Genomic DNA, 19960 nt, shown 5'->3' on the forward strand with positions numbered 1-19960 from the left:
GACCGACAACATACTGATTTATCTATCTCTGATTAGGATCTGTCTGATTCAGAGGATCCTGCCTCAGATATTGACACTGACAAATCTTCGTATTTATTTAAAATGTAGTATATTCCTTCTTTATTGAAGGAAGTGTTGATTGCATTAGATATAGAGGAGTCTAGTCCTCTTCATACTAAAACTAGTAAACGTTTAAATTCGGTTTATAAACCTCATGTAGTTATTCCAGAGGTTTTACCAGTTCCTGATGCTATTTCAGATATGATTTCAAAGGAATGGAATAGACTGGGTACTTCTTTTACTCCTTCTTCAAGGTTTAAAAAATTGTATCCTTTGCCTACTGAAAGATTGGAGTTTTGGGAGAAAATCCCCAAAGTTGATGGGGCCATCTCTACTCTTGCTAAGCGTACTGCTATTCCTACGGAAGACAGTACTTATTTTAAAGATAATTTAGATAGGAAACTTGAATCCTATCTGAGGAAGGCTTATTTATGTTCAGGTCATCTTCTTAGGCCTGCTATTTCTTTGGCTGATGTTGAAGCTGCTTCAACTTTTTGGTTGGAAACTTTAGCGCAACAAGTATCAGACCATATTATGTATAGCATTGTTAAGTTAATTCAACATGCTAATAATTTTGTTTGTGATGCCATTTTTGATATCATCAGAATTGATGTTAGATATATGTCTTTAGCTATTTTAGCTAGAAGAGCTTTATGGCTTGAATCTTGGAATGCTGATATGACTTCTAAATCAACGTTGCTATCTCTTTCTTTCCAAGGTAATAAATTATTTGGTTCTCAGTTGGATTCTATAATTTCAACTGTTACTGGGGGAAGGGGGCTTTTTTACCTCAGGATAAAAAAATCTAAGGGTAAATTTAAAGCTTCTAACCGTTTTCGTTCCTTTCGACAGAATAAGGAACAGAAACCTAATCCTTCCCCTAAGGAATCTGTCTCCAATTGGAAGCCTTCTTCAGTCTGGAATAAATCCAAGCCATTTAAGAGATCTAAACCAGCCCCCAAGTCTGCATGAAGGTGCGGCCCTCATTCCAGCTCAGCTGGTAGGGGGCAGACAAAATTTTTTCAAGGATGTTTGGATAAATTCAGTCCAAAATCATTGGATTCAGAACATTGTCTCTCAGGGGTACAGAATAGGTTTCAGAGTAAGACCACCTGTGAGAAGTTTCTTTCTCTCACGCATTCCAGTGAACCCCGAGAAAGCACAGGCTTTCCTGAAGTGTGTTTCAGACCTGGAGTCTTCTGGGGTAATCGTGCCGGTTCTTTTTCATGGAACAGGGTCTGGCGTTTTATTCAAATCTGTTCATTGTCCCAAAGAAAGAAAATTCATTCAGACCAGTTCTGGATCTAAAAATCTTGACTCGTTATGTATGAGTACCAACATTCAAAATTGTGACTATAAGGACTATTCTGCCTTTTGTTCAGCAAGGGCATTATATGTCCACAATAGACTTACAGGATGCATATCTTCATATTCCGATTCATTCAGATCACTATCAGTTCCTGAGATTCTCTTTTCTAGACAAGCATTACCAATTTGTTGCTCTTCCTTTTGGCCTAGCAACAGCTCCAAGGATCTTTTCAAAGGTTTTCGGTGCCCTTCTCTCTGTAATCAGAGAGCGGGGTATTGCGGTGTTTCCTTATTTGGACGATATCTTGGTACTTGCTCAGTCTTTACATTCTGCAGAATCTCACACGAATCAACTAGTGTTGTTTCTTCAAAGACATGGTTGGAGGATCAATTTACCAAAAAAATCTTTGATTCATCAGACAAGGGTAACCTTTTTAGGTTTCCAGATAGATTCAGTATCCATGACTTTGTCTCTAACAGACAAAAGACATTTGAAGTTGGTTGCAGCCTGTCGGAACCTTCAGTCTCAGTCATTCCCTTCAGTAGCTATCTGCATGGAGGTTTTAGGTCTCATGACTGCAGCATTGGACGCGATCCCCTTTGCTCGATTTCACATGAGACCTCTTCAGCTTTGTATGCTGAACCAATGGTGCAGGGATTATACAAGGATATCACAATTAATATCCTTAAATCCCAATGTTCGACTATCTCTGACTTGGTGGTTAGATCACCATCCATATAGTTCAAGGGGCCTCTTTTGTTCATCCAACCTGGACCGTGATCACAACAGATGCAAGTCTTTCAGGTTAGGGAGCTGTCTGGGGATCTCTGACAGCACAAGGGTTTTGGAAATCTTAAGAGGCGAGATTACCAATCAATATTTTGGAACTCTGTGCAGTTTTCCGGGCTCTTCAGATTTGGCCTCTCTTGAAGAGAGAACCGTTCATTTGTTTTCAGACAGACAATATCACAACTGTGGCATATGTTAATCATCAGGGTGGGACTCACAGTCCCCAAGCTATGAAAGAAGTATCTCGAATCCAGCTCCTGTCTAATTTCTGCGCTCCATATCCCAGGTATAGACAATTGGGAAGCGGATTATCTCAGTCGTCAGACTTTACATCCAGGAGAGTGGTCTCTTCACCCAGATGTGTTTTTTCAAATTGTTCAGATAGATCTGATGGCATCTCATCTAAACAAGAAACTTCCCAGGTACCTGTTCAGGTCCAGGGATCCTCAGGCGGAGGCAGTGGATGCGTTGACACTTCCTTGGAGTTATCAACCTGCCTATATTTTTCCGCCTCTAGTTCTTCTCCCAAGAGTGATTTCCAAAATCATCATGGAGCAATCATTTGTGCTGCTGGTGGCTTCAGCATGGCCACACAGGTTTTGGTAGGCGGATTGTTCAGATGTTCAGTTGCCAACCTTGGCCACTTCCGTTAAGACCAGACCTTCTATCTCAAGGTCCATTTTTCCATCAGGATCTGAAATCATTAAATTTGAAGGTATTGAAATTGAACGCTTAGTGCTTAGTCATAGAGGTTTCTCTGACTCAGTAATTAAAACTATGTTGCAGGCTCGTAAATCTGTTTGTAGAAAGATTTATTATTGAGTTTGGAAGACCTACATTTCATGGTGTTCTTCTCATAAATTCACTTGGTATTCTTTTTGAATTCCTAAAATTTTGCAGTTTCTTCAGGATGGTTTGGATAAGGGTTTGTCTGCAAGTTCTTTGAAAGGACAAATCTCTGATCTTTCTGTTTTATTCCACAGAAAAATTGCTAAACTTCCTGATATTCATTGTTTTGTACAGGCGTTGGTCCGTATCAAGCCTGTCATTAAATCAATCTCTCCTCCCTGGAGTTAATTTGGTTTTAAAGGCTTTACAGGCTCCTCCATTTGAGCCTATGCATTCTTTGGACATTAAATTGCTTTCTTGGAAAGTGTTGTTTCTTTTGGCCATCTCTTCTGCTAGAAGAGTTTCTGAATTATCTGCTCTTTCTTGTGAGTCTCCGTTTCTGATTTTTCATCAGGATAAGGCGGTTTTGAGGACTTCATTTAAATTCCTACCTAAAGTTGTGAATTCCAACAATATTAGTAGAGAAATTGTTGTCCCTTCCTTCTGTCCTAATCCTAAGAATTCTTTGGAAAGATCCTTACATTCTTTGGATGTGATGACAGCTTTGAAATAGTATGTTGAAGCTACTAAAGATTTCAGGAAGACTTCTAGTCTATTTGTTATCTTTTCTGGCTCTAGGAAAGGTCAGAAGGCTTCTGCTGTTTCCTTGGCTTCATGGTTAAAGCTTTTGATTCATCATGCTTATTTGAAGTCGGGTAAGTCCCCGCCTCAGAGGATTACGGCTCATTCTACTAGGTTTGTTTCCACTTCCTGGGCTTTTAAGAATGAAGCTTCAGTTGATCAGATTTGCAAAGCAGCAACTTGGTCTTCTTTGCATACATTTACTAAATTCTACCATTTTGATGTTTTTTCTTCTTCAGAAGCAGTTTTTGGTAGAAAAGTTCTTCAGGCAGCTGTTTCAGTTTGATTCTTCTGCTTATAATTTCAGTTTTTTTCTTTTTCTTTATAAGATTAAAACTTATGATTTGGGTTGTGGATTAATTTTTCAGCGGAATTGGCTGTCTTTATTTTTATCCCTCCCTCTCTAGTGACTCTTGAGTGGAGTTCCACATCTTGGGTATTTGCTATCCGATACGTCACTAGCTCATGGACTCTTGCCAATTACATGAAAGAAAACATAATTTATGTAAGAATTTACCTGATAAATTAATTTCTTTCATATTGGCAAGAGTCCATGAGGCCCACCCTTTTTATGGTGGTTATGATTTTTTTGTATAAAGCACAATTATTCCAATTCCTTTGTTGATTACTACTTTCTTTATCACCCCAATACTGGGCTATTCATTAAACTGAATTGTGGGTGTGGTGAGGGGTGTATTTATAGGCATTTTGAGGTTTGGGAAACTTTGCCCCTCCTGGTAGGATTGTATATCCCATACGTCACTAGCTCATGGACTCTTGCCAATATGAAAGAAATTAATTTATCAGGTAAATTCTTACATAAATTATGTTTTTATAGTATACTGTCCCTTTAAGCCTCCTATTAGCGCGGCTGGGGCTCTGTGAAGAAGAGGACCAGGTTAGCGCGACTCTCCAGTGCACTAGAGGTAAGTATTTAACCCCTTAAAGGTAATTTAAAGAAAACAAATGAATACTGAAAAATTTTGTCAGCATTTTTTAATTTTCTTTAAAGCAACATGAAACCCAAAACTTTTATTTAATTATTCAGATAAAGCATATCCAATTTAATGTACGATTCTGTGAACTCTTGTACATACTCAATAGGAGCTGATGTTAATGCCCCAGACAGTGTGCATATAATGCCACATGCACTTTTCTGAGAATGAGCAACTCTCCTTTTACAATTTGCAAGGGCAGAACTACCATTGGTGCAGCGGGTACAGCGGCACCAGGGCCCAAGTGCGGGAGGGGGCCGATAACAGCCAGTCTATATATAGGTGTGTGCAGAATGTGTACAAGCCTAATGCAGGGGAGCCTTTTATTAGTGCAGATTCTGGTCTATCTATCCTCAAAATCATTATACAGAACAGCATGTATATTATTGCTATTGCTTACTATGGGGGCCCAAACAAACGTTATACCAGGGCCCTCTTTTGCTTATTTGCACTAGCTCTATTACAAAGACTTCTGTCAGACTCCAACAACGAAACAAACAATTCTCCAAGTATAAAAATATAAGGTGTGATAAATAAAATGTTATAAATTGTTGCAAACACTGCTGTCATATAGTGCTCAGGACACATCCATGCTCCTAAGCATATCCAGATATGCTCTTCAACAAGGGATACCAAGAGAACAATTTACTAGATATATACTGTATATATATAAAATGTGTATGTATGTATGTGTGTATATATACGTATGTCTGTCTGCGGAGGGGGCACCAACCCAAAACATCACAATAAACTGACTGATTTGATTCCAAACGGTGAGTGCCTTTGCCTATGTTTTTTATATACAGTATATATATATGTGTGTGTATAGTATGTATATATATATATATATGTGTGTATAGATGTGTATTTATATTATACACACATATACATTTACTTTGGAGCCGTTTTCGACTTTTATATGTGTTTTACTGTGTATTTATTGTAAATATTTAACATTCCAATATCCTTCACATAGGTGACAACCCTAATTGGCTTCAGCAAAGGAATTAGATAAACATAATTTAACAAACTTTTCAATGGGTGTATCATAAGATTGCAAAACAGGCATATATTTCTAAATGTTTTTACAACTTCTATTTTACATGCAGATCTTTTTTCAGTGCAGTGACTCATTTCTGATGCATAAATACATTGACTGAGCAAATGATTTTTCTTCTGTTTGACCGCAGGTCTCATCGTTTACCTGGGAATGATGCTGGGTGCGTTCCTATGGGGAGGAATGTCTGACATCATTGGCCGCAAACAGTGTCTCCTCATTTCCCTGTCTGTAAACAGTGTGTTTGCCTTCTTCTCCTCATTTGTGCAGGGATATGGGACCTTCTTGTTCTGCAGATTGTTGTCTGGTGTCGGGTAAGCAGCTTCTCAGAATTTTGTTTGTTTTACAAATCCCCACTGTTATATGTGAACAGCCCCTTTTTATATGATACTTATATAGCCAAGGATCTCTTTGTATTTTTACAACTTATTTCCAACAAGGGGCGAGATTACATATGTGGTGTATTTTTCAGTGCAACTGCTGAAAACCACGTTGCACGTAAGTTCACCTCGCACATCAGATGAATCACATAACACGCGCCGCCATATGATAAACGTCCGTAAGTCTGAAAAACTGGCCAGGTTCAGAGATGTGCGAACCAGGGATAGGCAAGGTGTCCGTGACTAGCCCTTGCAGTGTCCGCCACAACCTTAGTATATCTTTTCTTTCTGATTAAATAATAGGAATAAAAAATATGTAGTGTGAATAAAGTTAGTGACTCCTAGCGATATTGGGTGATAAGTTATGGAATAAATAAAGCCTGAGTGAAATACTGGATGTGTATCTGCATCTGTATAATAACGCCCAGCTCTATACAAAGACACAGTAGTGACACTGGCACATGCGTATAGCCAGACAAGGGCTGGTTATGGGATCAGTGGTATCTGCATCAGTATAATAACACCCAGCGCTATATAAAGACACAGTAGTGACACTGGCACATGTGTATAGCCAGACAAGGGCTGGTTATGGGATCAGTGGTATCTGCATCAGTATAATAACACCCAGCACTATATAATGACACAGTAGTGACACTGGCACATGGGTATAGCCAGACAAGGGCTGGTTATAGGATTAGTTGTATCTGCATCAGCATAATAACACCCAGATCTATATAATGACACAGTAGTAAAACTGGCACATGTGTATAGCCAGAGGAGGGCTGGATATAGAATCAGTGGTATCTGCATCAGTATAATAACACCCAGATCTATATAATGGCACAGTAGTAAAACTGGCACATGTGTATAGCCAGAGGAGGGCTGGATATAGAATCAGTGGTATCTGCATCAGTATAATAACACCCAGCTCTATATAATGACACAGTAGTAAAACTGGCACATGTGTATAGCCAGATGAGGGCTGGTTATAGAATCAGTGGTATCTGCATCAGTATAATAACACCCAGCTCTATATAATGACACAGTAGTAAAACTGGCACATGTGTATAGCCAGATGAGGGCTGGTTATAGAATCAGTGGTATCTGCATCAGTATAATAACACCCAGCACTATATAATGACACAGTAGTGACACTGGCACATGGGTATAGCCAGACAAGGGCTGGTTATAGGATCAGTGGTATCTGCATCAGTATAATAACACCCAGCACTATATAATGACACAGTAGTGACACTGGCACATGGGTATAGCCAGACAAGGGCTGGTTATGGGATCAGTGGTATCTGCATCAGTATAATAACACCCAGCACTATATAACACAGTAGTGGCACTGGCACATGAGTATAGCCAGAGGAGGGCTGGTTATAGAATCAGTGGTATCTGCATCAGTATAATAACACCCAGCGCTATATAAAGACAAAGTAGTGACACTGGCACATGTGTAATAGCCAGACAAGTGCTGGTTATGGGATCAGTGGTATCTGCATCAGTATAATAACACCCAGCACTATATAATGACACAGTAGTGACACTGGCACATGGGTATAGCCAGACAAGGGCTGGTTATAGGATCAGTGGTATCTGCATCAGTATAATAACACCCAGCACTATATAATGACACAGTAGTGACACTGGCACATGGGTATAGCCAGAGGAGGGCTGGTTATAGGATCAGTGGTATCTGCATCAGTATAATAACACCCAGTTCTATACAAAGACACAGTAGTGACACTGGCTCATGGGTATAGCCAGAGGAGGGCTGGTTATAGGGCCAGTGGTATCTGCATCAGTATAATAACACCCAGCACTATATAATGACACAGTAGTGACACTGGCTCATGGGTATAGTCAGAGGAGGGCTGGTTATAGGATCAGTGGTATCTGCATCAGTATAATAACACCCAGCACTATATAATGACACAGTAGTGACACTGGCACATGGGTATAACCAGATGAGGGCTGGTTATAGGATCAGTGGTATCTGCATCAGTATAATAACACTAAGCACTATATAATGACACAATAGTGACACTGGCTCATGGGTATAGCTAGAGGAGGGCTGGTTATAGGATCAGTGGTATCTGCATCAGTATAATAACACTAAGCACTATAACATAATGTTTTTAATTTCAAATGTACCTTGGTGTCCTTCACTAAGGTCTGTACTTTGGAAAATGTCCGCCACAGCCTTTGTCTGTGCCTATCCCTGATGCGAACTACACATTTCTGGCGTCACCAGTAACGTATATCATATTGCACGCATAACTAAAAAAAATAAAAAATGTTGAATTCACACATAAAAATCTAAACCGGAAAAAAATAATTAAACCGACACGTCAAAACCACTAAACCGCCATCCCCCCACATCACAATCACTATTAAAATGTATTAACCCCTAAACCCCCACCCCCCACAACGCAAACTACTATATAAACCGAATAACCCTTAAACCGCCACCCCCCACAATGCAAACTACCTTAATAACCTATTAACCCCTAATCTGCCAAACCCCCACAACGCAAGCACCTAATTAACCTATTAACACCTATAACCGCCAACCATCCACAATGCAAACACCTTATTAGTGCTAAAAATAAATACACAGAGCGCCTCCTAAAAGGCTAAGACACTAGTAGTGACAAGATTATTTAAATAACAAATATATTGAAATTCTATAGGGGTATATAAAATATTTTATAAGCTACTTATAGCTAAAATATACAAACAAGATACAAAAGTGGATCCACTTAAAATTAACAATAAAATATGCATATATCTATATAAAAAACAATACAATTGTGGTTAAAAACCACAACAATATACAATCTTAATCACAAAATAAATTACAATAAAACAGCTGTTGATGGTTGGATAAAAAAATATAAATATATAAAAACATCAATTTACTGAGTAGGTGTCCATAAATATGTAGGTCCCAAACTTTAAATTCTTTCCAGAGAGTGAATGTCCAATATGAAGATTCTATTTTAAAACAGTTATCCTTATATATCCCTCGATAAACGGTGAATTGATGAAGTGTGTAAAAAAGAAAAACGTAGTGGTTTTCAAATCAAATTTCAAAAATTATTGTGAATATCCAAAAAATCCTGAAAAGATGATGTGATGAAGTGGGCGTGAATAATCAAAAATGTGTGTACTCAAAAATGAAAAAAGAAAAAGGAAAAAATGTGAAAAAATAATCCAAATGAATATTTAGGATGTGTTAAAGTGAATAACACACTTATAAAGTGACCCTTATGTGAATACAAGATGTGAAGAGATGCTCCTAAAAAGTTATTCCTGTGTGTAAACGATGAAAAAATACAGAAATGGATCCTATGTCTCAGGGATCAATTCATTCAAAGATATACCTGTAATAAAACAAATATAACATAGTGCAAAACTGCTATTCAAACTTAGTCAGTAATTGAAAAGAAGCTTACCATATATGTCAACGCGTTTCGGCCCTAAGAACTGGGCCTTTATCAAGACTAGCAAACACCTAATTAACCTATTAACCCCTAAACCCCCAACCCCCCACAAGGCAAACTACCTAATTAACCTATTAACCCCTAATCTGCCAACCCCCCACAATGCATACACCTAATTAGCCTATTAACACCTAAACCGCCAACCCACCACAATGCAATCACCTTATTAAACTATTAACCCCTAAACCGCCAACCCACCACAAGGCAAACTACCTAATTAACCTATTAACCCCTAAACTGCCAACCCCCACAAGGCAAACCACCTAATTAACCTATTAACCCCTAATCTGCCAACCCCCACAACGCAATCAACTAAATAAACTATTAACCCCTAAACCGCCAACCCCCCACAAGGCAAACTACCTAATTAATCTATTAACCCTTAATCTACCAACCCCCACCACGCAAAGTAGTAAACTAATAACTAATCCCCCTAACCTAACACCCCCTAAATTAACCCCAATTAAAATACACTTAAATAAAATTAAAAAGATACCAACTACATTAAAAATAAAAAAAAATACAAAACATTAAAAACCTTATTTACAAAAAGCCCTAACATTACAGAAAAAAAACTACCATTACAGAAAATAGAATAACCTGCCAAAAAATAATAAAAGCTAACATTACAAAACATAACAAACTTATTCAAAATAAAAAGTTATTCCTATTCTAATACCCCCATTAAAAAAAAAACACCCCAAAATAAAAAAAATCTATAAATAAACTACCGATACCCCTTTAAAGGGCCTTTTGTAGGGCATTGCCCTAAAGTTAACAGCTCTTTTGCCAAGAAAATAAACAAATTGCCCACTAACATTACAACCTCCCACCTCCACAACCCCCAAAAATAAAATAAAAAATTAATCTACCCATTGCCCCGAAAAGGGCGTTTGTATGGGCTTTCAGCTCTTTTTCTGCTCATTAAAAATAAAAACGCCCTAATCTAAAAAAAAAAAACACCCCCCAAAAAAACAAATAAAACTGACACTAACCCCAAAATTGGTACTCACCATTGATGAAGTGCGGCGACCCATTTTCATCCCAGCGGTGAAAGGTCTTCATCCAGGTGGCTCCATCTTCATCCATCCCTGGACCATGTTCTTCAATCTTCATCCCGGCCGCGGGTCCATCTTCTATCTTCATCCCGGTGGCGGAGGTAATCGGCGACACGGAGGTCCTCTAGCCACACACTGAGTGTAATGAGTGTACCCTTGCATTCCTATTGGCTAAAAAATTTAAATCAGCCAATATGAACAGAGCTGCTTACATCCTATTGGCTGATTTGACTTTGATCAAATCAGCCAATAGGATGTAAGCAGCTTTCATCCTATTGGCTGATTTGAATATTTCAGCCAATTTTTGATTGATCAATGATCATGTATTAATTTTCTGGGGAAGATTTACTAAATGTTGAGCGTAAATGATTTGCTATAGCTTCTAGTGAAATACTTGTGCAATGCCGCCCCCAATGCTGCTAGCAGCAGCTGTCAGTTGTCACAATTGTGACCTAAAAGGTGGCGGACAGTTTAAGGAGCAGCGGTGACTGCTACTTCTTAACGTCCGTTTCATAAATGGAGCCCTATGAATATATTACAAATGTGTTCTATGTCCTTTAACTTTTCTTCCTGTACCCTCCTTGTAGTTTAACCAAATAAAACATCATCAATGATTCTATTTAACAGTGTGATATTTTAAATATGTGCCACAGAGAAAAGAACAGGAAATCATGCAATGTTTCTTTTAATCAAGATAAAAATAATGATTTGATAAATGAAGGCCTTAGGACAGTGATTGACAACTGATGCATATTACGCTCCCTTGTGGCCCTCAGGAAAATAAAATAGTGTCCCATTTTGTTTATGTGTGTGTGCTTATAGTTATATTTATCTACTGTTTAATCTACACTAATAATCTAAGCAAAAAAACTAAAATTGAAATGTAGTATATATTTCCCTCTGAGGCTACTTTTTAAAACAGTACAAGATTCGACGCTGAGGACATATAATTATATTTGTTTTGATTTATAGATATGTTCCCCAGCCCTGGAAATTAAAAACAAATAGCATGGCCCTTTATTTGAAAAGAGTGGTCAACCCTGTGCTATAGCATAACACCTCTCGTTCTACCTTACTGTTTCCTGAGGACTAACCAATACTAATAAGAGACCATTGTCTTCTTTTCAGCATCGGTGGATCCATCCCTATTGTTTTCTCATATTTTTCGGAGTTTCTGGCCCAGGAAAAGCGCGGAGAGCATCTGAGCTGGCTCTGCATGTTCTGGATGATCGGTGGAATTTATGCTTCAGCCATGGCTTGGGCAATCATACCTCACTATGGTGAGAAAACAATAGCTTCAAAGTCTACATGCTGATTGCTTTTTATTATTTAACATGTATTTATTTAGCATGAGCTTGTATCCCATTTATAATATATTGTAATCAGCATAGATATCTTTACAGAAAGTACCAAAGTCATCACGTAAGTGGTTTAAAGTCCTGCTCAGGTTACAAATAAAACAGTTAAATACATTCTGTTTTTTTATTACTTGCTGGTCAGAAACCAACAATATGGAACCTGTCCTCTGTATAATAGAGACAGCTTGGGAGAAATAGGCAGGGTAGAGGAAGGCTGTGGAGGATAGAGATGGATATAGCCAAGCAACCTGGTATACAGAGGCACATACTGGGAAAGAGATGGAGGCAGCTGAAGGACAAAGAGGCAGTTGAGGATATGATAGACAAATGAGAGCCAAATGAAAATACAGCAAGCATAAGAGGAGACAGATCATACAAGGATGAAATAAAGTCTGAGGTTTATATAGTAAAAGTGCAAGTTATCTGGCAAAATGAATGTCTTGTGTATGTTGCATATGTTATACTGTACATGTTTTATTGCAGGATGGAGTTTCCAGATGGGTTCTGCTTACCAGTTCCATAGCTGGAGGGTGTTTGTGCTGGTTTGTGCGTTTCCATCGGTTTTTGCCATTGGGGCTCTAACGACCATGCCAGAGAGTCCACGATTCTACTTAGAGGTAAGGCCACCATGAGTCACACAACCTATGTCACTGTAGGAGACTTCTGTTGATTGCAGCACCGTATTGATGGTAACTGAGAAGCCAAAGCTGCCTAGTTTCATCTGTGTTTTAAAATCATATTTATTGTTTGCATTTTGTTACTGTAATTGCCAACACCATCTCTTCAAGGGAAAGGGAACGTATTCTGTGCATTCACTTACTGTACACCTGTTTAGTTTCAGAGTTTGTTTAGCTAATCCCTATCTCACAAATAAAGGTCCCAATATACTATTCAGAAATTTTCCTTTTGCAAGTACGTCATATCTCTGTGCATGTATTACAGTCTATTATCTAATAAGTTTTATAATATACCCATAGCATCTTTTTGGTGGAAATTCCATGACCTCTCATTATTGCCATCATTGTATTGACATGGCATCTATATATCTGACCAATAGACCTTGTGTTGAGAATACAGATGCATATTTACTTAAAGGGACACTCAAGTCAACATTAAACTTTCAGGATTCAAATTCATATTTACTTAAAGGGACACTCAAGTCAAAATTAAACTTTCATGACCATGTAATTTTAAACAACTTTCTAATTTACTTCCATTAACACAATGTGCACAGTATTTTTTATATTTACACATTTTGAGTCACCAGATCCTACTGAGCATGTGCAAGAATTCATAGACTATACGTAAATGCATTTTTGATTGGCAGATGGCTGTCACATGATACAGGAGGACAGGAAATAGACATAAGTTTGAAATTTGTCAGAAAACAAATCTACTATTCATTTAAAGTTCAGACTAAGTGCTATTGCATTGTTTTTTTATTATTATGCATTTGTTGATTATTCAAATCTACTGTATTCACTGATCCTTTAATATCATATTTTTGGTATAGCCTATAAATTTCCCTGTTCTATGATGACAAATATCATAATTTGTTGTGAACTGAATGTTAGTGACATCAATTATTACTCAGCTGGTGCTGATGTCCATGAGTTGTCATTGGTGGTGTTGATATGATGCAGATGAGTTTTCCAATCATTCAGAAATTCTAAGTTTATTTTGTGACAAGTTATAAATGAGGAATCACCACAATGGGCATAAGATTTTCAAGCTGTGGATGCCCAAAGCAAAATGCAATCTTAGACAGGAGAAAAAGGTTGGAGGACTAAGCTTTTTAAATAATTTTAAGAATATTTTATTGTTTCCTCGGCTTTCTATAATGCTTTTTATTACCCAGAAGTCTGCGTTCCTTTTTATTTTTAATATATTGTGTCTCCCTATTTTCTTCTAGAATGGGAAACATGATGAAGCTTGGATGGTCCTCAAGCAAGTCCATGACACCAACATGAGGGCCAAAGGCCATCCAGAAAGAGTATTTTCTGTAAGTTGCTATCCCATTATCTCTTTGGTGGTTTACTATAACCAATGAGTCCTATTTTAGCACACAGCGGTCCATTGCTGTCAATCAGAATCCCCACAGAAAGTTCCACATGACTTTTTGCAGGGTTCTCAGATTAGAAGTTATTCCAGTCAATTTTACAACTCAGAGATAACCCACTTATCATTAGCTTTTTAAATGCATTGGTATTACAATCCATCAAAACCACTTTACCAAAAGCTTTATTGACTTTTTTGACTAATCCAACAACATTGGCTTCTTAAAAAATAAATTTTGTCCTTTTTCAAGCTGTTTTGTGAATGCTCAGTTCACGTCACTAATAAGTTAAATCCAGACTGATCTCAAAATAAGATATGGTGAGTAAAATGATAAGGAAGAAATCAGTTTCCCCCTCATCGTTTTACTCACCATAACCTATTTTGACACTGGTTTGGATGCCCAATACTAACTCTTGACTAACGTCTCTATACAGCAAGTAGAAAACTTGGAAGAAGAAGCTTTTCACATGTGAGTTATCATGCTGTAGTCTTCCAAGCCTCCTATGCATTATAGCTGCCTAAAGTTACACTGCACTAGTAGGGGGAGTCCATGTTTAAAATGCACACAAAAAGGTGAGGCATTTTGAAACTCATTTGCATATCCTTACCCAGAATCCCCTGCTCTAGTGGAACACAGACTACTAAGACTTTCTGTGGAAAAATGCAAAGACGTGCTATACATTGGTCTGTTCTTCATTACTAGAAAGTTATAAATGTCGTTCAAATGACACATTTGGAAAATAAGACTGAGATGCAGCTTTTACTCAGTTCTGAGAATAAAATAAGATTATATTAAAGTGATCGCTTTAACAATGCTAATTCCTATTGTCTTAAATCAAACATATTTGATAAATAATTAGCTGAACTAGTACAACCAAGGTCTATCGCTGTTAACACTTATCATAAGGTTTGATGTAGTCTGTAGAACTGTGACAACATGACAATCAATTCCCTACCTGTAACTGCTTTTTCAGGTGACACAAATAAAGACTATAAAGAAAGAGGATGAACTCATTGAGATCCAGGCAGGTACTGAGACCTGGTACAAGCGCTGGATGATCCGGCTTCTCAACCTCTTACAGCAGGTAGGACAGGATTGGCGGAGCAGGAAAGATCATATGATAGAAACTTAAAGGGACAGTAAACACCTTGATATTTTTATATAAAATGTTTAGTTATACATAATGAAACAACTTTGCAAAATATTTTCAGTATTTACTTTGCCCCTTTAAATGTAATCTAGCTTTGAAAACTGAGCATTTTTTTTAATACTCAGACATTGAAATGCACCCTGCTGACTTCTCAATGTAAATTCTGCTATAAACCTATCCCAAATTGGATCAGATAACAACAAAACAATGCATTTAATACGACCTTTATGACCAGAGCTAGCCTTGCTGTCTGAGGACTAAAGCCCAGATTGGTCCCCTCCAAATAAGGCAAATAATGGGCGGAGTTTGGTTATTGAAAACTAATTGCAGTAAAAAGGCTGATTATGTTATTCTATTGGAACACAACAGAAATGTCTTGTAATTACAAGGTGTCTACTGTCCCTCCGCATTTAGGTTTTATGTTTCTCTGGGTTAACTTACACTGTTTAACCCCTTGACTGCCTAGGAGAGGTGCAACACATTGCCCTCATTTGAGGAATACACATTTAGCCCTTTCTTAAAGCTCTTCCTGCTTTGCTAGCTATTTTTTTTTGTTTGTCTTTTAGCTGCTGATATTTTTGAGGCTATGCAGCCTTGTAGAACTGTCTTTTTTACCTCTTGTGCCTTTTCTATATCTCTCCTGCCAATCCAGCCTAAATCATGCTCCCCAACATACTTTTATCACATTAGCCGCTCTATGCTTTTTCTATTATGTTTCTCCCCCAGTCCTGTTTTTTTTAAACACCTTACATAATTCTCTCTTCCTCTAAATCCCCTAGAAATAAACTGTATCTACAGCTACAAATCTTCTATTGAATAAATAATAGCAAGTGCCTTCCTCTGATGCTCCCTCTAGTGGTGTTGATCTGTGGTTTTATTATAAAGTAACAGTCTGGGATTACTGCAAAACATAACACAGAGAGACAAAAAAAACAAACATTTATATTCTGATTCTCATTTTCTATAGCTGATGGCTCTTGTCTTATCCTCAATATATAAGCGTTGTCAGCTAATTGTTCTCTGTGTGACACCTCCAGTTCTGTGCTTCCAGGTCTGGGCTAACTTCCATGATTGCTTTGCCCCTGAGTACCGACGTATCACCTTCATGATGATGGCTGTATGGTTCACAATGTCCTTCAGGTATGGTTCATGCACTATGAATGCCAAAGATTTGTTGTACAGTAAGCAAATGTTTTGTTTACACTAAAATATCATTTTTACTCAGTATAGTTCTGTATTTGTTTGTTTTTTTTACGAGTTTTTGATATTTTGAACTTCATTTGTGCAATAATTTAGCGTGAGCAAAATCTTCTTAAAGGGACATTAAAGTCGTTTAAATAAATAAATAATATTAATATAAATATATATATATATGTATATATAGTATCTCACAAAAGTGAGTACACCCCTCACATTTTTGTAAATATTTTATTATATCTTTTCATATGACAACACTGAAGAAATGACACTTTGCTACAAAAAATTATATGGCTATGATACATTTTAAGTTGCAACATTTATACCGGTAACATTTATTCAGAGATCCCTTATATAGGCTCAGTTGAATTTGTTTGTTTTTATTGCCCTAATAAATATTCATTTGATTTATCTCAATATGAGTGTGATGTATAAGCTGATTTGTTCTTATTGGGACGGTGCCTGTACTTTTGTATTTGATTGGCTTAATAGGGGGTTGCAGGATTAGGTTTACTGTTAGTGCTCTCTTTGATCAATATATATATATATATATATATATATATATATATATTTATTTATTTATCTCAACAATTAAGTACTACATTGCAAAATATCTACAAACTAGCAAAACTGTAAAACTGTAACTTTGTTAGCTCAGTGTGCGAGTCTTTGCAAATCAAGAGCAGTACAGGAGTACAGCACATGAAAACCCTGGTGAGCATGCTTAACTTACCTAATTTCATTTTGACCAATTAGGGCTAGCTATAAATTAGTGTGTGCACTTCTGTATGAAATCACTCTGTAGCATTTAGCCAAGTCACCCAAACTGCAGCATTCTTTAACTGACGTAAAGCCTGTGCAATAAAAAAAATAATAATCTAATGAATATCTATTATCATTTATTTTGTTCTCTTGGTATAGTTCTTTTTTTTATTTAAAAAAACAGGTAGGTAGGCTCAGGAGCATGTACATGTCTGGTGCACTGCACGGCAGCAGTTTTACAAAAATGCGTTCAACAGTTATACATTGTGAAAACACTGCTGCCATCTAGTGCTTAAAAGCATTATTGCAAAACATCTGTTATATAGTTTTCCATACACGTGCACGCTACCTACATAGGCATTCTCTTCAGCAAAGAATATCAAAAGAACTAAGTAAATGTAATAATAGAACTACATTGGGATCTTTATTTTAAAACTGTATGCTCTATCTGAATCGTGAAAGAAAATGTTTGGGTTTCATGTCCCTTTAAGTACGGAATCTGAGCTTCAATCTCTCTGAAAGATTAAAACAAGCACAATTTTCAAGGTAGTTTACAGCAAAAGCAAGCAAAATCATTAATGAATATATATAGCTATGATATATTTTAGCTTATTAAACATTTTGGGCTAGATTACAAGTGGAGCGCTATTTAACGCTCCCACTCGAGTGTTAACTAGGCAAGAAGTAAGATTTTTTGAGCTGGTCGGGTTGCGCTCGTATCGAGTTGAAAGTAAACTGTTTTCACTTGCACACTAAACTGCACGTGATAACGTATTCCCCCTTAGAAGTCAATGGAGCAAAAACATTGGGGAAAAAAAACTAACACCCTACTTATTTGCAAACACGATCGCATATTCTTAAGTTTGCTAAACAGACATGAAAATATGAATATTTCAGATTCCAATGTTCTTTACATAGCAGAATATGTTCTTTTTATTCATATATACATATTTCTACATATATGTTATGGGTAAAGTCAGATATTGGGCAGAACGGACATTACCCAAGCTTCATTGAGTCACCACATCAAACATATCTACGATGCACTGTAATTCCCCTATCTTTACTATCTTTTTTGCCACCCTCCTTGTAAATCTCATTCCTCAAGGTTTACTTGGGGTGGATGCCAGAGGATCGGCGTGGTGCCCCCCTTCAACCCCCCAGGGCGGAAATAGTGTAGATGGGGGAATTACAGTACATCAGGCTTTACCCACAGCCACTTGGGTAATGTTCGTTTTACCCGATATCTGACTTTACCCGTAACATATATGACATTCAATTGATTGGAACCTCCTGTATTTTACCATTATGGAGACCCAACTAAAATTGCAACCGCAAAAAGAACAAATTAGTCATCTTTTCTTCACTGTGTTCCTGTTATTGAAAATAAGATGTAAGTAAAATATAACCTTAATAAACCTGTACAAATACTAAATGATAGAACCATCCTTCCGTCTGAAACAATAGTTGAAAGTCAGATTGATGTTTTTTTCTTTATTGCATTAAATACTTTTTTAATTTACAATCCTCCTTAAAAGGACATATTAGTTCAGAAATAAAACGATCTAATGAGTTACAACATTTTATTATCACTCAAAATGGCTGTATTTGAGTATTTTATCCCCACATAGAGGTTAAGTTAAAGGGATATTCCAGACAAAATTGGAAACCACATGGGAAGAATTTCGGTATTGAACAGAAGCATTTTTTGTAATTTATATGCATTAGAAAAAAATGCTTCTATGTCTTTGTGCATCTGTTAATGACTCAATTTGTTAATTGTTGACATGATACAAGCCCCACTGATGATTTGAGCAGCTGCAGTATTTAAAATGTGGATGCATTGACAATATCTAGCTATGCTTCACGTGCACGTGCACGTGCAGAGAAAAATGTTAAAACTAAAACAGTGATAACATTTACTAGAAGCATTTTTGCCAATAAATTTATATTGCAAATATGTTTCTATTTAACCCCTTAATGACCGAGGACGTGCAGGGTACGTCCTCAAAAAAAGGCAGTTAACGCCTGAGAACGTACCTTGCACGTCCTCGGTGTGGAAAGCAGCTGGAAGCGATCCTGCTCGCTTCCAGCTGCTTTCCGGTTATTGCAGTGATGCCAGTGATACCTTACATGGCCATCCGATGCAGAGAGAGACACTCTGTGGCCCTCTCTGCACCGGACATCGATGGCCGGTATCGTTGGTGGGTGGGAGCCGACTTGGGAGGCGGGTGGGCGGCCATCGGTGTGCCGTGTGACGTCAAGGGGGGCGTGATCGGGGGCGGGACCGTCGGGGGGCGCGCACGGACGCGCGCGCGTGCACGGCGGGTGGCGGGCAGGCACGTGCATGGGCGGGAGCGGGTGGGAACCGCTACACTACGGAAATTTTTTTAAGTAATAAGTGGCCTAATCTTTTTTGTGCAAAAGCACAAAAAGAGATCGTGGAGGGGTGGGGGGTTGGTTTTGTGTGGGGGGAAGCTACACTACAGAAAAGCTTACAAAATTAAAAATAAAAACATTTTTTCTTCTAAACTGGGTACTGGCAGACAGCTGCCAGTACCCAAGATGGCGCCCATTAAGTTAGAGTGGGAGGGTTATAGAGCTGTTTGGGGGGGATCAGTGAGGTTGGGGGCTAAGGGGGGATCGTACACAGCAGCATATGTAAATATGCTTTAAAAAAATATATAGCTTTCATTTTAGTACTGGCAGACTTTCTGCCAGTACTTAAGATGGCGGGGACAATTGTGGGGTGGGGGAGGGAAGAGAGCTGTTTGGGAGGGATCAGAGGGTCTGATGTTTCAGGT

At 37.8% G+C, this 19960-nt stretch overlaps 1 protein-coding gene across 1 annotated transcript in view; it reads left to right on the plus strand.

Moving 5' to 3' along the window:
• SV2A (synaptic vesicle glycoprotein 2A) overlaps nucleotides 1–19960 on the plus strand; it is a 163595-nt gene that overhangs the window by 68754 nt on the left and 74881 nt on the right. Inside the window, exons 2-7 of the mRNA XM_053705415.1 lie at nucleotides 5814–5994; nucleotides 11759–11910; nucleotides 12472–12605; nucleotides 13901–13990; nucleotides 15021–15131; nucleotides 16249–16337. Coding sequence (XP_053561390.1) covers nucleotides 5814–5994; nucleotides 11759–11910; nucleotides 12472–12605; nucleotides 13901–13990; nucleotides 15021–15131; nucleotides 16249–16337 — 757 coding nt within the window. The remainder of the gene's footprint in view (nucleotides 1–5813; nucleotides 5995–11758; nucleotides 11911–12471; nucleotides 12606–13900; nucleotides 13991–15020; nucleotides 15132–16248; nucleotides 16338–19960) is intronic.

The sequence above is a fragment of the Bombina bombina genome, chromosome 1 (genome assembly GCF_027579735.1).
Source record: "Bombina bombina isolate aBomBom1 chromosome 1, aBomBom1.pri, whole genome shotgun sequence".
Taxonomy (NCBI): domain Eukaryota; kingdom Metazoa; phylum Chordata; class Amphibia; order Anura; family Bombinatoridae; genus Bombina; species Bombina bombina.